Source organism: Chaetodon trifascialis, chromosome 20, assembly GCF_039877785.1.
Source record: "Chaetodon trifascialis isolate fChaTrf1 chromosome 20, fChaTrf1.hap1, whole genome shotgun sequence".
Lineage (NCBI taxonomy): Eukaryota > Metazoa > Chordata > Actinopteri > Chaetodontiformes > Chaetodontidae > Chaetodon > Chaetodon trifascialis.
The window spans coordinates 2,347,650-2,365,802 of record NC_092075.1 but is presented as its reverse complement, the minus strand read 5'-3'; the positions used below and the strand labels follow the sequence as shown (position 1 = coordinate 2,365,802).

Sequence of the window (18,153 nt, the reverse complement as noted above, 5' to 3'; positions counted from 1 at the left end):
TTTTCTCGAGACATTTTTATGTTCATTTGTTGATTTTAAATTAGTTTCGTGCAGCGTGTTGTTAAATTGCAGAAGTGCTCAATTTTTTTCTTATTTTACCGACTGTTAGTAAACTTTAGAGTTACTTTTAGAGACGTTAAGTTAACGTTAGCCATTCTAACTTAAGCTAACTGACTGGTGGACATCCCCAGAGGATGTCCACCACACGCTTTATACGACAACAATGAAGGTAAAAACACAGGGAACTGTTAGAAAGGAAGCACGAAGGAACTGGAGTTTAGAGTAATAGCAGGGGGTGATTGTGATGTGATGATGTGATGGACGAAGGGAAAAGACGGCCCCCCTCAAATGGTTTCCCCTGGGCAGATGGTAAACACTCACATCGTCACTTTCTTTACCAACAATAACCTCATTACTGTCCTGTGTTGGACATGTGTCAGTCAAACGTTAAACCATCCACTTTAACCTAGTTTCAGATAGTTCAGCTGGGCTCTGGCACAGCACTCCAGTTAAAAAGGTCGGTGATATTTCAGTTCACTCATAAATACCAAAGGCAGCTCATGCATGTTGTCTGACGTGTGTATAAATGACACTTTGCAGAAAAATGGTGGTGCTCCACTGGATGCCAGCCTGCCATCTGTTGTAACCAGCTTAAAGATGGACAGCAGAGGAAGACAGTGGGCCAATGGTTCACCTCCCGTCCCAGCAGACACCCTCTGCCCCCCCGGCTCACAGGACACTGAGGTGAGATCAGATTTGGATGACTGGCCCTGAAGCTCCAGGTTCATCACGTTTCACTATCAATTAAGCTGTTGATTACCTTCCAGATGAATTATTCGATCTATAAAATGTCAGCTCACGGGGCGCTCCAGTAGTTCATCTACCCTGTAAAGCTGAGTCCTGACTGCAGCACCCTGAGGCCCTTTGCTGCATCATACCCCCCTCCACCTTTCCTCTCCATGTCCGTTACAGCTCTGTCACAGTAAATTGGCTATGTTATGGTGACGTGTGTCTCTTTGCATTCTGCCACAGTTTTCTGTGAATGACCTGAGTGGCTCCACCATCCAGAGGCAGAGGCGGGAGCTCCAGCTGCTGATGGCTGAGCTGAAGGACCGGGACCGGGAGCTGAACACCATGGCTGCCTCCCATCGTAAGCAGCTTCACGCCTGGGAACAGGACCGCCAGAGGGTGCTCACCGTGGAGCAGAGGTGTGCCCGTTTGGAGGGTGAGGAGACGCAAAGCAGGATATAGATTCAGCCCTCCTTCACCATTTCCACCTTCTGTGTTTTAGCACCAAAACTGCAAATTATACTGAATGATAAATCATGAAGAGATGTTTATTTTGCTTACATATGGCCGCCCTCCCTCACATCGTAAAGTCACGTGACAGCAATTGTTTTTGCACAGATGAGTTGCAGAAGCGTAATGAGGTGATCAGAGTCTTAACCAAGCGTGTGTGGGTGGTGGAAACCAGAGAGGAGGAGGTCCAGAAGGAGCTCAGCGCCACCCGACAGCAGCTCCGTGAGCTTGAGCAGAAACAGCAGCACATCAGCAACAAATGTGAAGACTTTGAGGTACCTTGAATGAAACTTCATTCTTCTCATGCATTTAATAGAAAACTGTCTTTAAAGCATCACTGACGTGTCTGTTCTGTCTTAGGAGAAGAACCAGAGTCTCAGCTCCACAGTCATGGCTCTGTCCACTCAAGTCGGCGCTCTGCAGGTCAGGGAGGAAGAACTGAGTTCCATGCTCAAACTCAAGGTACGCTAACAGACTGTGTCTCTTTGTGACCTCCACAAATATGTTGCCTGTTGCTAACTGGGATTAGCATTAAATTTAAGTGTACATGTTTCTGGTTTTCTGATATTCTGTGAGATGGGTAATGTGATCTTTTCTTTCCCATCAGGACAAAGATGTGACTGAGGCCTCTGGTCATATATTCGACCTCACAGGGCGCCTTCGAGATCTGGAGACATCTCTCACTGAGAGTCGCTCGCAGGAAAGCAAACTGCTGAGAGACTCGGAGGAAAATAAACGGCGATACAAAGAGGCCAGACATGAGATCACACACCTGAAAGGTACAGGAGTAACACTTCAGTGTGCTTTGCTTCTAACAGGAAAGACTTCAGATAAATCATCTTATCGCTCTTTGGCTGAGTCAGGATACAGTTTCCTCAAAGTCAGCTCGGAATAAGTTGAGCTAAACATGCAGAGCGAAGGTGTCAGCGTGCCCTGAACAAACAAAGAGCTTTTCCAGACATCGAACAACAGCTTTGTTTGTTTGTTTGTTCGGGTTTTAATCCTTTATCATAGACAGTGCAGAGAAATGATGGAGACAGAGGCAGTAAAGCTCTGCTGCAGGCTGGACTTGAACTGAGGAATGAATGCAGCACCATGAACGCCTTTGAGGAGGCACTTAGATCTGACACACCTGACACACCTGACACACCTGAGCCTTAAAGTCAGGAAACAGATGTAACTTTAGCAGATGAGCTGATTAATTCATCGTAGTGTAAAAGTCACATTATGGTGGTGCCTTCCTATGTCTTTCTTCTCCAGCCGACAGGCCAAAAACAAGCAACATTCAGTTTACTGTTAAATATGTCAAAGAAAACATCATGTTTGGCCTTTTGGCTTGAAAGCGATCAGAGCAGTTACTGTGATGAGCGAGCGTAAAGCGACTCATCGCCTCAGCTGTTGGTGTCTTCTTGGCTGCAGAGGAGCTGCAGCAGCAGGTCGCGCAGAGCAGCACTCAGAGGGAAGAGATCATCCGTCTGAAACAGGAGCTGCAGCTGCTTCGCAGAGAGCTCGCCGTGTCCGGTACGTTCAGTGATGGCAAACTGAATTTATCCAGATAAAAGCCGTCCATCTCTTAAATGATATCAGGGTGTTATCAATGGATGCGTTTAATACGTTCAGTCTGTAAAATGGCCCAGCACAGGATATTTTCAGCCATTTTATTATTGATGGAAGAGTCAAATGATCAGTTGATTATCAGATACTTTGATCAATTAACAGAATAATCATTTCAGCACTAAGCTACAGCAGCTGATGGGTGCATGAAACTGGAGCCAGTGTTAGATCCAGCAGCAGCGATATGTGGAGATAAAGACTGTTTGTCGTATGAACTGCGGGTGTACAATGAGTGTAATCCTGTTTAATCTCTGCCGTCTTGTTTTCTTGGTGTTGATCTGTGCTCTAACTGTTCTCAGACAGCCTGAAAAGAAAGCTTTCCTGCTGAGATAAGAGCAGCATGTGTTGTTTGTCACCAGGAGAGGGAGACAGCTGGAAAGACGAGCTGCTGGAGCTGGCTCGCTCCAAACAGGAGCGCAGCATGTCGGAGATCCGCTGCCTTCGACAGGTACAGCACCCGAAAAAGAACAGAAGAGAAAGTCAGAGCTTTCCCTCAACTGACCGCATGGACATGAACAAGCAGCAAAAGTTATGAATTAACAAAATATGACACGAGTCGATCTCAGCTGGGAGAAAACGTCTTTCCTCATTCTTCCTGCTCACGCTGCTGCTGGCGACGTCAGAGGCGTCTTTCTGGTTTGGCTGCATGCCGCCGAGCGTTCCTGCAGCTTCTCTGCTGTGACTCTGGGTCACGGTCACGTCCATTACTTTTTTCAACCACACAGCACTGACGAGAAATACAGCTTTATCTAATTTTGTAAATTAAATCACATATAGGGTTTTTTAAAGCTTCTTTTTCAGAGTTCTCATTCTGTTCCAGCTGTTCAGTTCTTTCGTGATTCTTCTTTTCTTTTCTCTCATCTTGAAATATGTCCAATCAGAGGTGATTTGGTGTGACGAGCTAACGCTGCCCCTTGTGTGAAATTGCCCTTTAGTGTTGTGTTAGCTAGCAGAGTGACGTAATGGATCGCTCCAACTGTGGTTTCACTGTGACTTTAAGGGTTGAACAGTTTGGATCTAACAATGTGAAATCTAAATGAATGATTTCACACAACGCTGTGTGTTTTACAGGTGTGCGAGAATCAGAGGAATGACCTGCAGCTTTTGCAGCTGAACCTGGAAAGCGCTCGTGAAACCCTGAGAGAGAAGACGGGTCAGCGATTACCTGGCAGGTGAGAAACGTGGGAACATGGTTAAGTATTACCTGAAAAACATCAGCGTGTTAGCATTGTCACTGTGAGCACGTTAGCATGCTGATGTTAGCACTGCTGACATGCTGCAGACTCTCAGCCTGAGGTTCAGGATTCATGAGGCATTATGGGACTTATTTTATTTTATTATGAAAAGTTTAGGCAGTAACATTTCATTTAAAATCATGTCAGACGTCTTTGTGACTTGTGTCTCAGGCAGGATGAGTTAAGATGCGGCTGTCTGGACGACCACTCACCTTCATCCCTCAGTGTGAAGAACTCAAGACTTTTACACGATGCTGCCTCGTTACCAGCCGCCAGCCTGCAGGGCACAGCCAGGGGTGACCTGGGAGTCTGCTCAGCTCATCACATGGATGTAAGACAGACATGATGTTCATCAGCACGCCAACCTGTTATAGCTGAAGGAAATAGTTTGACATTTAGAGAAATATGTTTATTCCCTTTCCTGCAGAGAATCAGATAAGATCAGTACCACCATCTCATGTCTGTATGTTATATAAGAGCTACAGCCAGCTGCCAGTTATCTTAGCATAAAGACTGGAAACAAGAGGAAAGCGCTAGCCTGCCTCTGCCCAAAGGTAACAATATCCACCTGGTGGCACCTCTGAAAGTCACTCATTTCTTCCTGGATGTTTAACCAGGACAAAAACTGAAAACTGTGGACAGAGGCAGGCTAGCTGTTTCCTCCCTGCCTCCAGTCTTCATGCTAAGCTAAGCTAACCAGCTGCCGGCTGTAGCTTCATATTTAACAAACACATATCAGAGTGGTATCAATCTTCTCATCTAACTCCCAGCAAGAAAGCAAATAAACACACTTCCCACAATGAACTGTTCCTTTAACAGCTGATCACTTCAAGTCTTCCTTCCTTCCTTCCTTCCTTCCTTCCTTCCTTCCTTCCTCGTCTCACCAGGCTGATGATCCTCTGTCCAGCTGCTCGCTGCAGCAGCTCCTACAGGAGTCCCAGCAGGTCATCATGGCCAGTTCAGAGCACAGCAGCTCCAGACCTCACAGCTCAGTGCAAAACTGTGGCCCGACCATGAGCTGCGGGACCACCGACCCCCTTTACTCTCATAAGCACCAGACATGCCACCACCACCCAGCCACCCCAACATATCAGGTGGAGTTTCATGATGCAGCCTCCCAACCTTTCTTCTCTCTCTCCATTTGTATTCATGGGGTGTGGCGGTGTTAAGGGTGTAAAATGTTCCACATGAAGCGTTCCTCCTTTTAGTTCGAGTGTGTTAAGACATAAAGGCTTCATGGTTTTTTTTTCTCCAGCAGGCCAATGAAACTCCACCCAAAGCCTGTCCTGGACACGGTGTCAGCCAGACGTGTGGACGGCTCAGCCGCGACTGAAGCACAGAGCCGTCGTTATCCGTCGTCATCGGACACTTCAGTATTTACCAAAGTTTAATCAATCTACAGTGTTACTGCAGAACGTGGACCTGTGCACACACACAGCTGAAGGCAGAGCTCAGCTGTCTCTCAGGAACAAAATGAAGTGATATAAAACAGACTGCCATGAGTTTTGTAAAGCTTTTTATCTTGTTTTGGTGCATTCAGAACATCACTCTGTTTGTTTTCTACATATTTTTATGGGGGGGGGGTTAACACACAAACTGTATGTTTTTAAAAGCCTGTGTAAGATTTGTAAAGGCTGCATTGTGTGGACTGGGTGAGATGTGAAACCAGTCCTACAGGGCTGTTGACTGGTGAGTCCTTCGATTGTCTTTCCAGTTTCACAACCTGCAGGTCCGCCTGGTGACTAAGAGGAAATGTTGATAGCTGTTAATACTTTTGACTTTTCTTTTGTAAGTTCTTCATCCTACTTTTGATAAAAAAAAATATTTATATGCCAACTATATATCAGTTGTGTTTTATTGACTGACAATCGCGCCTTTGGATAAACGGTTTTTTCCAGTGCGCGTTTTTACGCACTTGGAGAGCTTTTACGCACAAAAGAAACTCTTTGTTTACTTGTAGGTCTTCTATTTAAACACTGCGATGCTCTGATTTGAGGAGGCCAACTGACGGAGGCATCAGTGGGGACATGCGCGCGGCGCGTCTGGCGCACCTTTTGTTTTAAAGAGGCACGAGAGCTCAGGTGAGGAGCTGACGCCTGGAGCCGGACCGCCGTGGAGTCACAGACCTTTAGTTGGTGTGCGGTATAGTAACAACATGAGCAAAGCCAAGAACAAAAGCGACAACAAGACGGAGAAAGCTTTGGCTGCGGAGAAAGAGCAGTTTGGTAAACAACAGGTAAGAATTTCATTTTTCTCAAGTCAAAATTAAACTTCTGGCTCAGTGAGGATTATCGGCGATAAATGGTTTTATAGCGATGCGTCGTTACCTGGAAGGTCTAATGACTTTTATCTGATCTGATTTGATTAGGTGCACTGCCAGAACATGAAATAATAAGATAAAACCAACATTCAAAGTTGAATGTCCCACTGAAAGAACTACAAACTTCGATACCTCTTTTAGTTAAATCTGCGCCCTCTCGGCTGCGCTAAATCCACCTCTGTCTCTCTGTTTTTATCTACAAATCTTATCTGTTTCCGCAGCGGCAGACTGGTACCTGTCGCTGAGCTGTTTTAACCCGGCTGAGTCCTGATGTCTGTTGTCTCATTTCTTTCAGCTCCACAGCATCAGCAAAATTGTCACCTCCGCTGAAACGCCGCCCAAAGAGAAATATGTGCGCAGTATCCTTTTTTTTTTCTACATTTAACAGCAGGTTTGAACTTTAAAGGCATCTTCAGACTATTTACTGACAAATTAGTGTAACAGTCTACCATCATGTAGCGGGTTTATGAGGCTCACTTTGAGCAAAATGTGCTAATGTGCCATCTTAATGTGTTAGAATACTGATATTCGTTAATTAGATTAGTTCGCAGCTTATTTAGCCAGAAACCAGAGCGTTGGACAAATCAAATGTTGACCTGATGATGGCGCTAGATTCAGCTCTTTCCACCACAGTTCACCTTGTGCATTAGTGCTCTGGAGTTTCCTTGACAGCTGTGAAGATGTCATCATGGGGACACATAAGGAGGGTGGAGCTTCCACCTTCTGGTCCTACATCCTGAACCTGCCTCTGTCCAGCAACTCCATGATCAGCTGGAAGTTCTGCTATCTGCTGCACAAAGTGCTGCGGGACGGACACAGAAATGTGAGCTCAGTCCTCTTGCTCACCTCCGTTTTCTGTCCTCTGTCACGTCGGTGATGTGTAATCTGTCGTCTCTGTCTGACCTGCAGGCGGTGAGAGATTCTCACAGATACTGTCGCAACGTCAAAGATATGGGCGTTCTCTGGGTGAGTAGCTGTGATGGAAGGAGAAATACTCTTTTGCTCTGACTTTATGCCTGTTTTGAATTGTGCAAACAGACAAATAAATGGACTTTGCTGTGTATCTTAAAATTCTCCAGGGAAACTTGCACGATCGTTACGGCCACATTGTTGCCTTGTCTGCCAAATTCCTCTTCCTCAAGATGGAATTTCATGCAAAGGTAATGCATACTTGTTTTATGGTTAATACAGTGAAATTTTACTGACTCAGTATGATGAGACCAAACAAATCAACTGTTCTCCACAGCACAAGGTGATCCCAGCCAACCTGGAGGCCAGCGACGAGACTTTGGAGAGAGAAGCAGGAAACGACATGACGAACGTGTGAGTTTGGAGCTGAGCAGCCACCGCATGAACGCAGCGTTTCTCATTAAATCCGCAGTTAAAATTAAGTTTTCACGTATTGCAGGTTGGATATGACGCAGGAGCTGCTGGATTACCTGGATGCTGGACTGAAGATGGCTGAGACAGGTGAGACCACAGGGTGGTTTCTCCCTTCATGTACACTGGTTTTATATTTGTGTTGTTGTCATATAATCCCATGAAAAGACCAAAATCAACAATGTGTTAGTTCGATTTATTTTCATTTTTTAGAAAACTCAGTCATTTCCTGAATCAGCTGCTCCCTGTAGGTTTAATCAGACGTTTGGGACTATTTTTAGCAGCGGATTAATCCACATGTGGTGCTCTTGTGAGCATTTTGGTCATCAGAATGTGGGATTGAGTAAAATAAGATAAATCAGGCTTTACATACACACAAACGCAAAACACCTCCAGTCATCTCTTTGATCTGACGTTGATGTTTTTCTTCTCAGTTCTACGTCAGCTGGACGCCAACGGGGCCAAATCCACGACTCCAGCTGGACAGTGCAGACTGACCCCTCTGATTCCTCTCATCCTGGACTGCAGCTTTCTCTACCACTTCTCTGTCCGGCTGATGTTCAAACTCCACAGCCGTAAGTGACGTCGAAATCTGTTTTTTACTCAATCAAACCTACCCGTGTTAGATCAAACCTCAACTGCATCGTGTCCTCTGGACTGTAGGCATTGCTCCAGATGTTCTCCTGGGACATCGAGAGCGCTTCCGGGACCTATTCACAAGGTACGTTATCAGTGCTGTTTGGCAAAAACACACTTTTCTACCTCTTTTTGGTTCTGTCTGACAGCAGCGTTTCCCTCTGCAGCCTCACGCAGTTCTTCGACAGAGCCAGAGAAATGGAGTTCTTTAAAAGTGTCATCCAGATCCCAGATCTCCCAGACGTAAGTGGCAGGTTGGGAGTTTCATTCAGTGTCTAAACACGTGTGTGACTGTTCAAAAGTTTGGAATCATGAAAGCTTTGTTCAGTACAGTCAGATGGCAGATTTTGTGTATTTCAAACCCCTCAGGCGCCTCCGAACTTCCTACGCGCTGCTGCCCTGGGCGAATATAAGAGGCCAGTGGTGGTGATACCTAATGAGGAGCATCATGAGGAAGAGGAGGTGGAGACGCAGACAGAGGTTAAGGAAACGCCACAGATGCCACAGGTACGCCTTCACATGAGTCAAAAGATAAATAACGATTCTCACCTCGTTTCCCGGCATCAAGGCTAACGCTCAGTGTTTTTCATGGCAGTACTATTTACTAAACCAGATGGGAGCAGCTGATGCTTCGCTTGATCAGAGGGAAACACAGAACGACAGTCTGAAGAGAGAGCTGGAGGTGCTCAAACCAGAGCTGCAGCTCATCAAGACCGAGGTCAGCCGGGCCTGCTGCTGGTTTAATGTCCTGAACCGCATGTCAACATGTAGCCGTGCACGATTTCCTGCTGCTTAGTGCACGTTTCCAGTGTAAACTGTTCATTAAAGGTGGACCCTCCGCTCCTCAGGCTCAGAGGTGTGTCACTGAGTTAAAGGCTCAAGTGAATCGTCTGGAGGCCGAGGTGGAGGAGCAGCGCACCCACAAGCAGATGGCCATGGTGGAGAATGAACACTTGCGGATGGAGGTGGATGCTCTGCGGTGCGCTAACGTCGCCAGCGCCGGCGCTCAGATCGGGTTCAAGGAGGCCGACAGTGAGTATGCAGATTTGGTGGAACAGCCGCTCGAATGTCGCTGAATCTAACTGAGATGCTGTCGTCTCCACGCAGCTCGAGCTCAGGCAGCAGAGCTTCGTTTCGCTCAGCTCAAAGAGAGACACGCAGAGCTCATCACCAGTCACGCTGACCTGATGAAGAAGGTAAACTGCCCCGCCGTCCATGTTTCTTTCCACATCTTCCCAGAAAAGTTTGTCTTTAGGAATCCTCCTCGCCACTTTTACGGCAAGAGTTAGATGAGAAGATCGACCTCGCTCTCTGATCTGTGCAGTAAGTCTGAAGCTACAGCCAGCGGCAGTTAGCTTAGCTTAGCACAAAGACTGGAAGTAGGTGGAAACAGCTAGCCTGACTCTGTCCGAAGGTTTCAGGCAGCACACGACCCAGTGATTGGTTGATATCTAAGCTAAGATAAAAGCTATTGGCTACAGCTTCACTTACATCGTACAAATATGAGAGTGGTGTAGAGTTTCTCATCTGACTCTGCACAAGAACGCAGAATAATTCTCAAAACGTTTGTTAATGTGAGTTATTTGTTGTGTGTCGGTGCAGAATGCAGACACAGTGAAGCTTCTGTCCAGTACAAAACAAGGCCAAGAGGATTTTCTGCGAGTCAAACAGCAGCTGGAAAATGAGCTGGAAAGTCTGCGACAGGAGAAAAGAAACTTGGTGAGACAATATCTGACCCATAACCGTCTGCAGAGTGTTTCTACCAGAAAAACCTGCGTGTTGAGACACAAAGACAGTCAGGAGTGTTTACTCGCTGTCTTCTCTCCCGATCAGATGAATCAGAAGCAGCAGGAGGTTCAACAGCTGAACCAAGAACTGCTGGAGCAGCGAGCAGAGCTGGCTGCACTTCGCAGCACTCTGGACAATAAAGAGCTGGTGAGACTGAATGTGTTCACAAACTACTGTGGATATAGCATTAATGATACCATGACTCAGCATTAGAGGAGGAAATCACGAGTCACTTTGTTCAGTTAAGATCTAAGATCACTGACTGTGACGTATGGTTGCACTTTTACAGGAGCGGACCAGTAGACCAGACTGCTGGTTTCCAGCTTCATTCAGTGAATTTTCTCCAGACACCTTTCATTTACTCGTGTTTCTGACTCTTCATCCTTAGGAGGGATCTCAGGCGAGCAGCAGCCTGGCGGCTCTGCAGGCCGAGCGGGACGTGCTGCTTCGCTCCGCCAGAGAGAAAGACGCCGAGATGTCCTCGCTGAGACAGCAGGCGCAGCAGCAGCAGGGCTCGCTGGACCTGGAGAGAGAGCGGCTGAACCGAGAGCTGGAGGCTCTGAGAGCTCAGCTGCAGCAGCAGGTAGTCTGCACACAGAGGCGCTCAGAGGGCCGTCATCCTGAAACAGTACATCACACTAACGTCTGGATCAGGTCTGCTCACTGTCCCCAGACTCTAAAGCAAACACAGAGAAGCAGCCTTCAGTTTTTATCTCAGAAAGCTGGAGGGATTTCTAGTTTTCTGGTAGCTCGCTCCAATTTTTTGTTTCCTGTTTATGTGCATTAATCACATTTTAGTCTATTTTTATCTCCTATTTTATTTTATTCTCTTTAAATCAACCTCAGTATTTCCCTTTTATGCAGCTTTATACTTCTCCACCACATCTAAACAAATGCTAAACTAAAGGATGAATTCTTCCTTTATGTCTCCTCTTCTTCAGCTCAATAAACTCTTTAAAAGACTCTTGGATCAGCTGAAAATGCATCATCACAAAGCTGAAAACAGCCTGTTTTTCTGAGCTCATCAAGCTTTTTGGAGATGCGTGGTTCTCACAGGACGGCCGAGCTGCAAACATGTGATGACCTTCTAGAAAATGATGCATTGCTGCTGAACAGGATATAAAGGAGTTCAATGAGCTGAAACATCTACAGCAGTAAAATGCAGCAAACACATGAATGCAGCAGGAACATGAATGAACACATGAATGCAGCAGGAACATGAATGAACACATGAATGCAGCAGGAACATGAATGAACACATGAATGCAGCAGGAACATGAATGAACACATGAATGCAGCAGGAACATGAATTGTAGTGTGCTTGTCTTTCTGTAGCTCACCATCAACGCACAGCAGAAGTTAGAGATCGACAGGCTGAAACGAGAGCTGGACTCAACGCGAGCAGAACTGGCTCGAGCAAACGGCGCCCTGCAGAGCAAAGAAATGGTGGGAATATTTCCAGCAGCTTCTCTGATATTCTCAACATTTCAGCCCGATGCTAAAACACTGACACGTGTTTGCATCCTCAGACTGGCACCCAGCTGAGCGGCACCCTGGCGGGGCTGCAGGCGGAGCGGGAGGTGCTGCTGCGCTCCGTGAGGGACCAGGAGGCCGAGCTGAACTCCCTCAGACAGCAAGCTCAGCTCCACCAGAGCTCCCTGGAGCAGGAGAGGCAGAGGAGCAGCATGGAGCTGGGAAGCCTGCACGCTCAGCTACAGCAACAGGTGCTGCGCTGGGGTTACACCTGCACGGTGAAGAGGTCATGATCGCATGGTGGAGTTACTGATGAGCGTGTGTGTGTGTGTGTGTGTGTGTGTGTGTGTGTGTGTGAAATCAGGCCTGCCGTGAAGGCGAGCTGACCCAGAAGCTGCAGGAGGAGCAGTTCTGTCTGCTGCAGTGTGCTGTGGTGGAGGCTGAGGGCATCATACTGGACGCTGTGGCCAAACTGGACGACCCCATACACGTCTGCTGCATCAGCTCACCTGGTAACACCACCTTCACTTCTCGCCCTCCAAGAAATCACATACGCTGAATTCAGTCAACGCTCGGGCTTTAAATGTCGATTATTTTTATCACCAATTAATGTTTGATTGTTTTTTCAATAACTGTTTAGCCTATAAAAGGTGAGAAGGTGGAGAAAAATGTCCCCAGAGCCTGGATTGACGTATTTACTTAATGAAAAATAAATAATAAAACATAATACTAATCCACAAATGGGCAAAGAGGTGGAGCGTAGGTGGAGCTGAGGCGGGCTGAATGAAGCCTGGTTGCTGAAACCTAGCGGCTAGCTGTCACTCAAAGCAGCCATGCTCATAACTTTAAGCCTAAATGTGATTAAAATGATGGAGTTGTTATAAATAAAATTAGCTAAAGAGAGCAAAACTGTCTTAGTTCCAGGCTGTAAACATGCTTATTTCTGCTGTTTTTAAGTTTTAATATGGGGGTCTATGGGGATTGACTCACCTTTGGAGCCAGTCCCAAGTGGCCATTGGAGGAACTGCAGTTTTTTTGGCTTCATTGTTCAGGCTGCTGCTTGATTCATGATGCATTTATGTACGAGCCTCCACGTCTGGATGCCTCACAGGACGACTCACGGCTGCTGACAAATTCATGTTTAACTCTAAAAAAATATATATAAAAAAATGCTCATGTCGGCTTAAAACTACATTATCACGTGTTATAAACCATTTATCAAAGCTTCTGCGCTGCTTGTTAATGCTAAAAGTGGAGGATTCAGTGAAGCAGTTAATACAGTTTGTGTTTTTCAGATTATTTGGTGAATCGAGCTGAAATCACTCTGAGTTCTATCGACAAAATGCAGCAGAGCCACGTCGTGTATCTGGGAAACAGGAGCGGTAAGTGTGTGTGTGTGTGTGTGTGTGTGTGTGTGCGTGTGTGCGTTCAGGTTTGAAGATGTGTGTGTTTCATGCTCCTCTACTCTTTCTAGACGCCAGCGGCCTGTTGAGAGCGGTCACGCAGTTTTCCCACCTCGCCGCTGACACGATCGTCAACGGAGCGGCGACGTCTCACTCCGCTCCCACCGACCAGGCCGACCGTAAGAGACGCCGTTCACGCTGTGACCGTGAGGGAGGGGCCCTGAACGCATCACGCTCAAACAGTCAACACTCCCTCCTGTTTCTCGGTCTCACGCAGGTTTAACTGACAGCTGCCGGGACTGTGCCAATAACTGCCTTCAGTTCCTGAAGGACCTGAAGCTTCAGGCCAGTTTGCCGAGAGCTGATCCGTCCGCGGTGCGCTACACAGTCCAACGCATCCTGGCTCTGGGACAGGTGAGACGGGTTTCATCTTGATCAGAGGTGCAGACACACTGGATCTGCTGATGGATGTCAGTTTGACAGATCACTTTCTATGGAGAGCGACGGATACTGGATGAACCAGACGCCGCATCTGAATCAGCTCTGATGTGTCCTTTAACTGTCTGATTCATGTTTAGGATCTACGTCCAAAAGGCCGGGACGTGCTCAAAGAAGAGCTGGGACACATGGTGGACAAAGAGATGGTCGCTACATCAACCGCCATTGAAGAGGCCGTGCTGCGAATGGATGTAAGGGCAGACAAGTCATGTGGGATAAACCTGGACTAGGTGTTCACCTGGTGACGCTTAATGTTTCTGTTCCGACTGTCGTTCCTCAGGAGATACTGAATCAGGCAAAGAGAGACACCAGTGGCATCAAGCTGGAGGTCAACCAGAGGTAAGATGAATGCTTCATCTGAGGGTTTAATCTCAGTTTCATCTGCACACTGTGTGACTTTGACTTCCTGTTTCACGGCAGTATCCTGGGATCCTGTTCAGACCTGATGAAGGTAAGACGTCCGTCCGCCGTCAGACACGTTTCTGCCAACTCGTCATTGATTTTCACTCAGTATTTCTTCTTCTCCAGGCTGTTCACATGCTGGTGACGGCTTCTACCGACCTGCAGAAAGACATCGTGGAAGGAGGCAGAGTGAGTAGATGTGACGCCTGACGTTCAGCGCCGTGTGTGGAGTCAGATGAAGCCTAGTTTGACCATAAGTTCTCATTTAGGACCAGCTGAAATCAGCCCGGCGTAGACTTAAGTTACAGCTTAACCCTGTAATAAACTCTGCTTTTTACTGATTGGCCACAGGAAGTGACATCATTTTCCATGTCATATTTTGGTTAGTTTGGATTTTATATCAGAGTAGTTAAAGGTTCAGTGTGTAGGATTCAGGGGGTCTATGGGCAGAAATTGATGTATCATATGCCTCTTCCATGGAGTCCGCCATATTGCACCGCCATCTTTCTACAGTAGCCCAGAACGGACAATCCAAACACTGAGTCTAGAGAGCGGCTTTCGTGCTTAAAGACCGAGCAGAAACCACAGTTAAGTGTTGGATGTACTGACATGTGGTTTGGTTCCACCCACAGGGGGCAGCGTCTGTTCCTGAGTTTTACGCCAAAAACTCTCGCTGGACCGAAGGACTCATCTCTGCCGCCAAGGCAGTGGGCTGGGGCGCCACCCAGCTGCTGTGAGTACCACCATATCAGCAAAAACACACTGGTTATGTGGCACCCGTCCTGACTCTCAGACGACGTAACCAGCTCATCTGTCCTCTCTCAGGGACTCGGCCGACCGGGTCGTGGGTGAAAACGGGAGATACGAGGAGCTCATCGCCTGCTCACATGAGATCGCCGCGAGCACGGCTCAGCTGGTCGCCGCCTCAAAGGTACAAACTTGAGTTGAAAGCATCTCCTGTGGTTTTGTGAAGCCGTCTGATCACTTTAAAGGAAGCCGCCGGTGTGTGAGTGCTGCTCTGGAATGAGGTTTTTCTTCATCAGCGTGAGGGTATCATGATGCATGTTTACCTCAAAGTCTGTGTGCATGAATCCAGAAGAGTCAGAGGTTAAATAATTCTGCTTTGTGTGAACTGGTCCTTTAAGAATACACACTGTGGTCTCGTTAACCTTTGCTTCTCGTGTTTCACGTTAATTTCAGGTGAAGGCTGACCGCGGCAACAAAAAGCTGCACACGCTGCAGCAGGCGTCACGGCACGTCAACGACATGGCGGCCGTGGTCGTCACCTCTACCAAACACGGGCAGCAGCAGATCTCTGACCAAGGTGAGACGAGGAGCCGACGGCAGATGATCAGAGGCAGCTGAGACGAGCAGTGAACGCCACACTGACATGTTATCACACCAGTTTGACCCAATGAACGTGTTTGTGAACAGAAGCTGAATTACACATCCAGCAACAAGTCATGCTAACATGCTAACCATGACAACGATAACATGCTTAGCAGGTAGTTAAGCATGTTAGCATGCTAACATTAGCCAATTAGCTCCAAACGCATCATCTGAGGCTGATGAAGATGTCATCAGTCCTTGTCCAAATCTGGCACCTACATTACCCACAATGCAACAGAACTTGATTCACTCAAGTATACATGTTTGGGGGTGTTATGCTTCGTAGCAGCTAATTTAGCCTCGAGCAGCAGCAGAGATGAGGAGCAGCTACAGAAGCTCACTTCTTTGAGTAGTCGTCATCTGACACTGACTCAAGTGACATCACTTGAGTCAGTTTTAATACTTTGACCACATGGTGGCGCCAGTGCAAACATTAAGGCATTACCAAAAGTAGTAAGTCACCCTGAGGGGAACATGAGTGTCTGCAGAGTGTCGTGGCAGTCGGATCAGCAGCAGATGTGTTTCAGTGTGGGTCAAAGTGCAGGACTGAGCTCAGGTATGGACCGCAGCATCTTTAACTCTCAGGTGTGTTTCCAGGTGTGATGGACTTCTCTGGGATGTCTCTGATCAAGCTGAAAACAGAGGAGATGGAGGCTCAGGTGAGGCTCTCACGCTCATCGTCCTGTTTGTGTGTTTCCTGTTGATTGGAGGCAGCTGACGGTGTCTCCTCTCCGTCTCTCAGGTGAAGGTGCTGCAGCTGGAGAACCAGCTGGAGCAGGAGCGAGTCCGCCTGGGCGAGCTGAGGAAGAGGCACTACGAGCTCGGCGGGCCTGGTGACGTCGAGGACGGGGCCGACAGCTTCCCACCGCCGCCGCCGCCCACGCTGCTCGACACCATGTCGGTTCCTCAGTCCTTTTCCCAGACACAGCCTTACCTGAACACCCAGAACTTCGCACCATCCAACCCCTTCACACCGGCTCCAACACCGTCCTCCTCCTCGCTGGCTCAGCCTTACACACCGACACACACCGTCTCCCAAAGCTACACGCCTGCTCAAAGCTACACCCCCCCTCAAAGCTACACCCCTGCTCAAAGCTACACCCAGCTTCAGTCCTACACCCCCTCACAGCCTTACACCCCCCCACAGCCTTACGTCCCAGCTCAGCCCTACACACCAAACCCCACCCAAAGTTACCTGAAGCCTCAGTCGTACCCGCTGTCACAGCCGTCACTGCACACCTCCGGCCTCCCCCGGCCTCATTCGCCGTCCCTGCCCCAGACGACGCCGCAGAGCAACACGGAGGCCAAACCGGCCTCGAGGAAACCCAACATCTTCACCAAATCTGGAAACCTGCTGAAGAACGCGGTAAGTGCTGAAAGCATCTGCTGCAGCTGCTCACTCACCTGTACTGGAAATATAACATATCTGTGTTTTTTATCATCACAGTTCAAACGAGGTGAAGCTGGAACAGGTGAATCCTCCTGAAGAAGAATATGACATGACGATGACACGGCGATCAGAAATGTTCTTTAATATATTAAAAGCATGATTTTAATTTTCAGCTCTGGCTCTGTAAAAACGTTTGGAGGAACTTAAAAGCTTAAAAATGTGTTTAATATCAGTTAAATGTGCGATGGAATATTTTCCATTTTATTTTTTGTAATCATACTGAAGCCTTTACTCTGACACCGCTTGCTGTATATATGGAGTTGATTCATTAAAAGTCATAAATCACCTGATGTGTTTCTTCCACCCTTGACTTTGCTGAATATGTTATCAGTGTTCGTCATGCTGTCATTTATTCTCACAGCGACCTCATCTGTCTGTTATTTCTGTCATGCGCAAAACAAACTGCAGTCTCACCACCATGAAGCAGCCACTGTTCACTACTGTGGGGACCAGAGAGGAGCCGCGTCAAGTTAGAGCAGGGTAAGAGAGAAGAATACCGGAATTAGAAAGCTGGGCCTTCAAAATAAAAAGACAACACAAGTTGACTGGTAAAGTGTGGTAAGAACAGATTTCTCCAAACACTTGTGAAACCTGAGTGACATTAATCTGTTGGCTGTTAAGTTTTCATGTTTGCAAATCAGTCTCATATCTGATCATGTTAAACACTGAGCCAACACAACTTTATGAACAACAAAATTAACTTAAAGTACTGAAAGTAAAAGTACTCACTATGAAGAACGACCCTTTTCAGAAGACTTTATTATATAATGATGATTAATTTCCTTAATGTTTTGTATATAAAATATATCAAACTGCCAAACAGTACATAAAACAGTTCAATATTACTCAGATATGAATGCATCAGTAATAATAATCCAATAATATTATATATGACAGTGAAACACTCAAAGGGGGAATTGTTCAGTATTATGAGTACTTTCCCTTTTGATAATTTAAGTACATTGTATTTACAGACTTGTACTTCAATGCAGAACTTTAACTTCTTCTGTCCCTGACAATTACATTTTGTATTGATAATGTGAATCTACAGAGTAACCAGCAGTACTGTAAGAAGTATTCTGATCTTTAACTTATGGAAAAGTCATAATACCAAAGTGTAAAAATACTTGTTCTATTATAGTCCTGCATTTGAAATCTACTGCTTCTTATTACTATTACTTCTGATATTAAAAATGATAGTTAGTAATTAGTGATGCATTAATGTGGTTATTATATTTTCTATCAACAATCTGAATCTGCAAATTC

At 46.7% G+C, this 18,153-nt stretch overlaps 2 protein-coding genes across 3 annotated transcripts; both read left to right on the top strand.

Annotated features, from left to right (window-relative positions):
* Positions 1 to 444: 444 nt before the first annotated feature.
* ccdc62 (coiled-coil domain containing 62) lies at positions 445 to 5,985 on the top strand. 2 transcript variants are annotated; one of them, XM_070989352.1, is made up of 12 exons: positions 445 to 517; positions 601 to 744; positions 1,033 to 1,225; positions 1,408 to 1,574; positions 1,660 to 1,761; positions 1,907 to 2,078; positions 2,719 to 2,820; positions 3,273 to 3,361; positions 3,985 to 4,085; positions 4,320 to 4,479; positions 5,036 to 5,242; positions 5,407 to 5,985. In XM_070989352.1, the coding sequence occupies exons 2-12, from the start codon at positions 658 to 660 to the stop codon at positions 5,479 to 5,481; spliced, it is 1,455 nt and encodes a 484-aa protein (XP_070845453.1). In that variant the 5' UTR covers positions 445 to 517; positions 601 to 657; the 3' UTR covers positions 5,482 to 5,985. The 2 variants fall into 2 exon arrangements, with proteins under 2 accessions (XP_070845453.1, XP_070845452.1); XM_070989351.1 differs by having other exon boundaries at positions 5,404 to 5,982.
* A 74-nt stretch (positions 5,986 to 6,059) lies between these two features.
* LOC139348573 (huntingtin-interacting protein 1-related protein-like) lies at positions 6,060 to 17,175 on the top strand. The gene is made up of 33 exons (XM_070988809.1): positions 6,060 to 6,384; positions 6,764 to 6,827; positions 7,149 to 7,291; positions 7,378 to 7,434; positions 7,548 to 7,628; positions 7,715 to 7,791; positions 7,877 to 7,938; positions 8,283 to 8,423; positions 8,512 to 8,569; positions 8,652 to 8,727; positions 8,854 to 8,991; positions 9,080 to 9,202; positions 9,333 to 9,516; positions 9,592 to 9,680; positions 10,087 to 10,203; positions 10,318 to 10,419; positions 10,661 to 10,855; positions 11,608 to 11,718; positions 11,802 to 11,996; positions 12,110 to 12,257; positions 13,041 to 13,127; positions 13,220 to 13,327; positions 13,426 to 13,562; positions 13,727 to 13,837; positions 13,927 to 13,985; positions 14,067 to 14,097; positions 14,175 to 14,237; positions 14,681 to 14,781; positions 14,874 to 14,979; positions 15,249 to 15,372; positions 16,035 to 16,096; positions 16,180 to 16,803; positions 16,885 to 17,175. The coding sequence occupies exons 1-33, from the start codon at positions 6,304 to 6,306 to the stop codon at positions 16,921 to 16,923; spliced, it is 3,894 nt and encodes a 1,297-aa protein (XP_070844910.1). The 5' UTR covers positions 6,060 to 6,303; the 3' UTR covers positions 16,924 to 17,175.
* Positions 17,176 to 18,153: the final 978 nt, after the last annotated feature.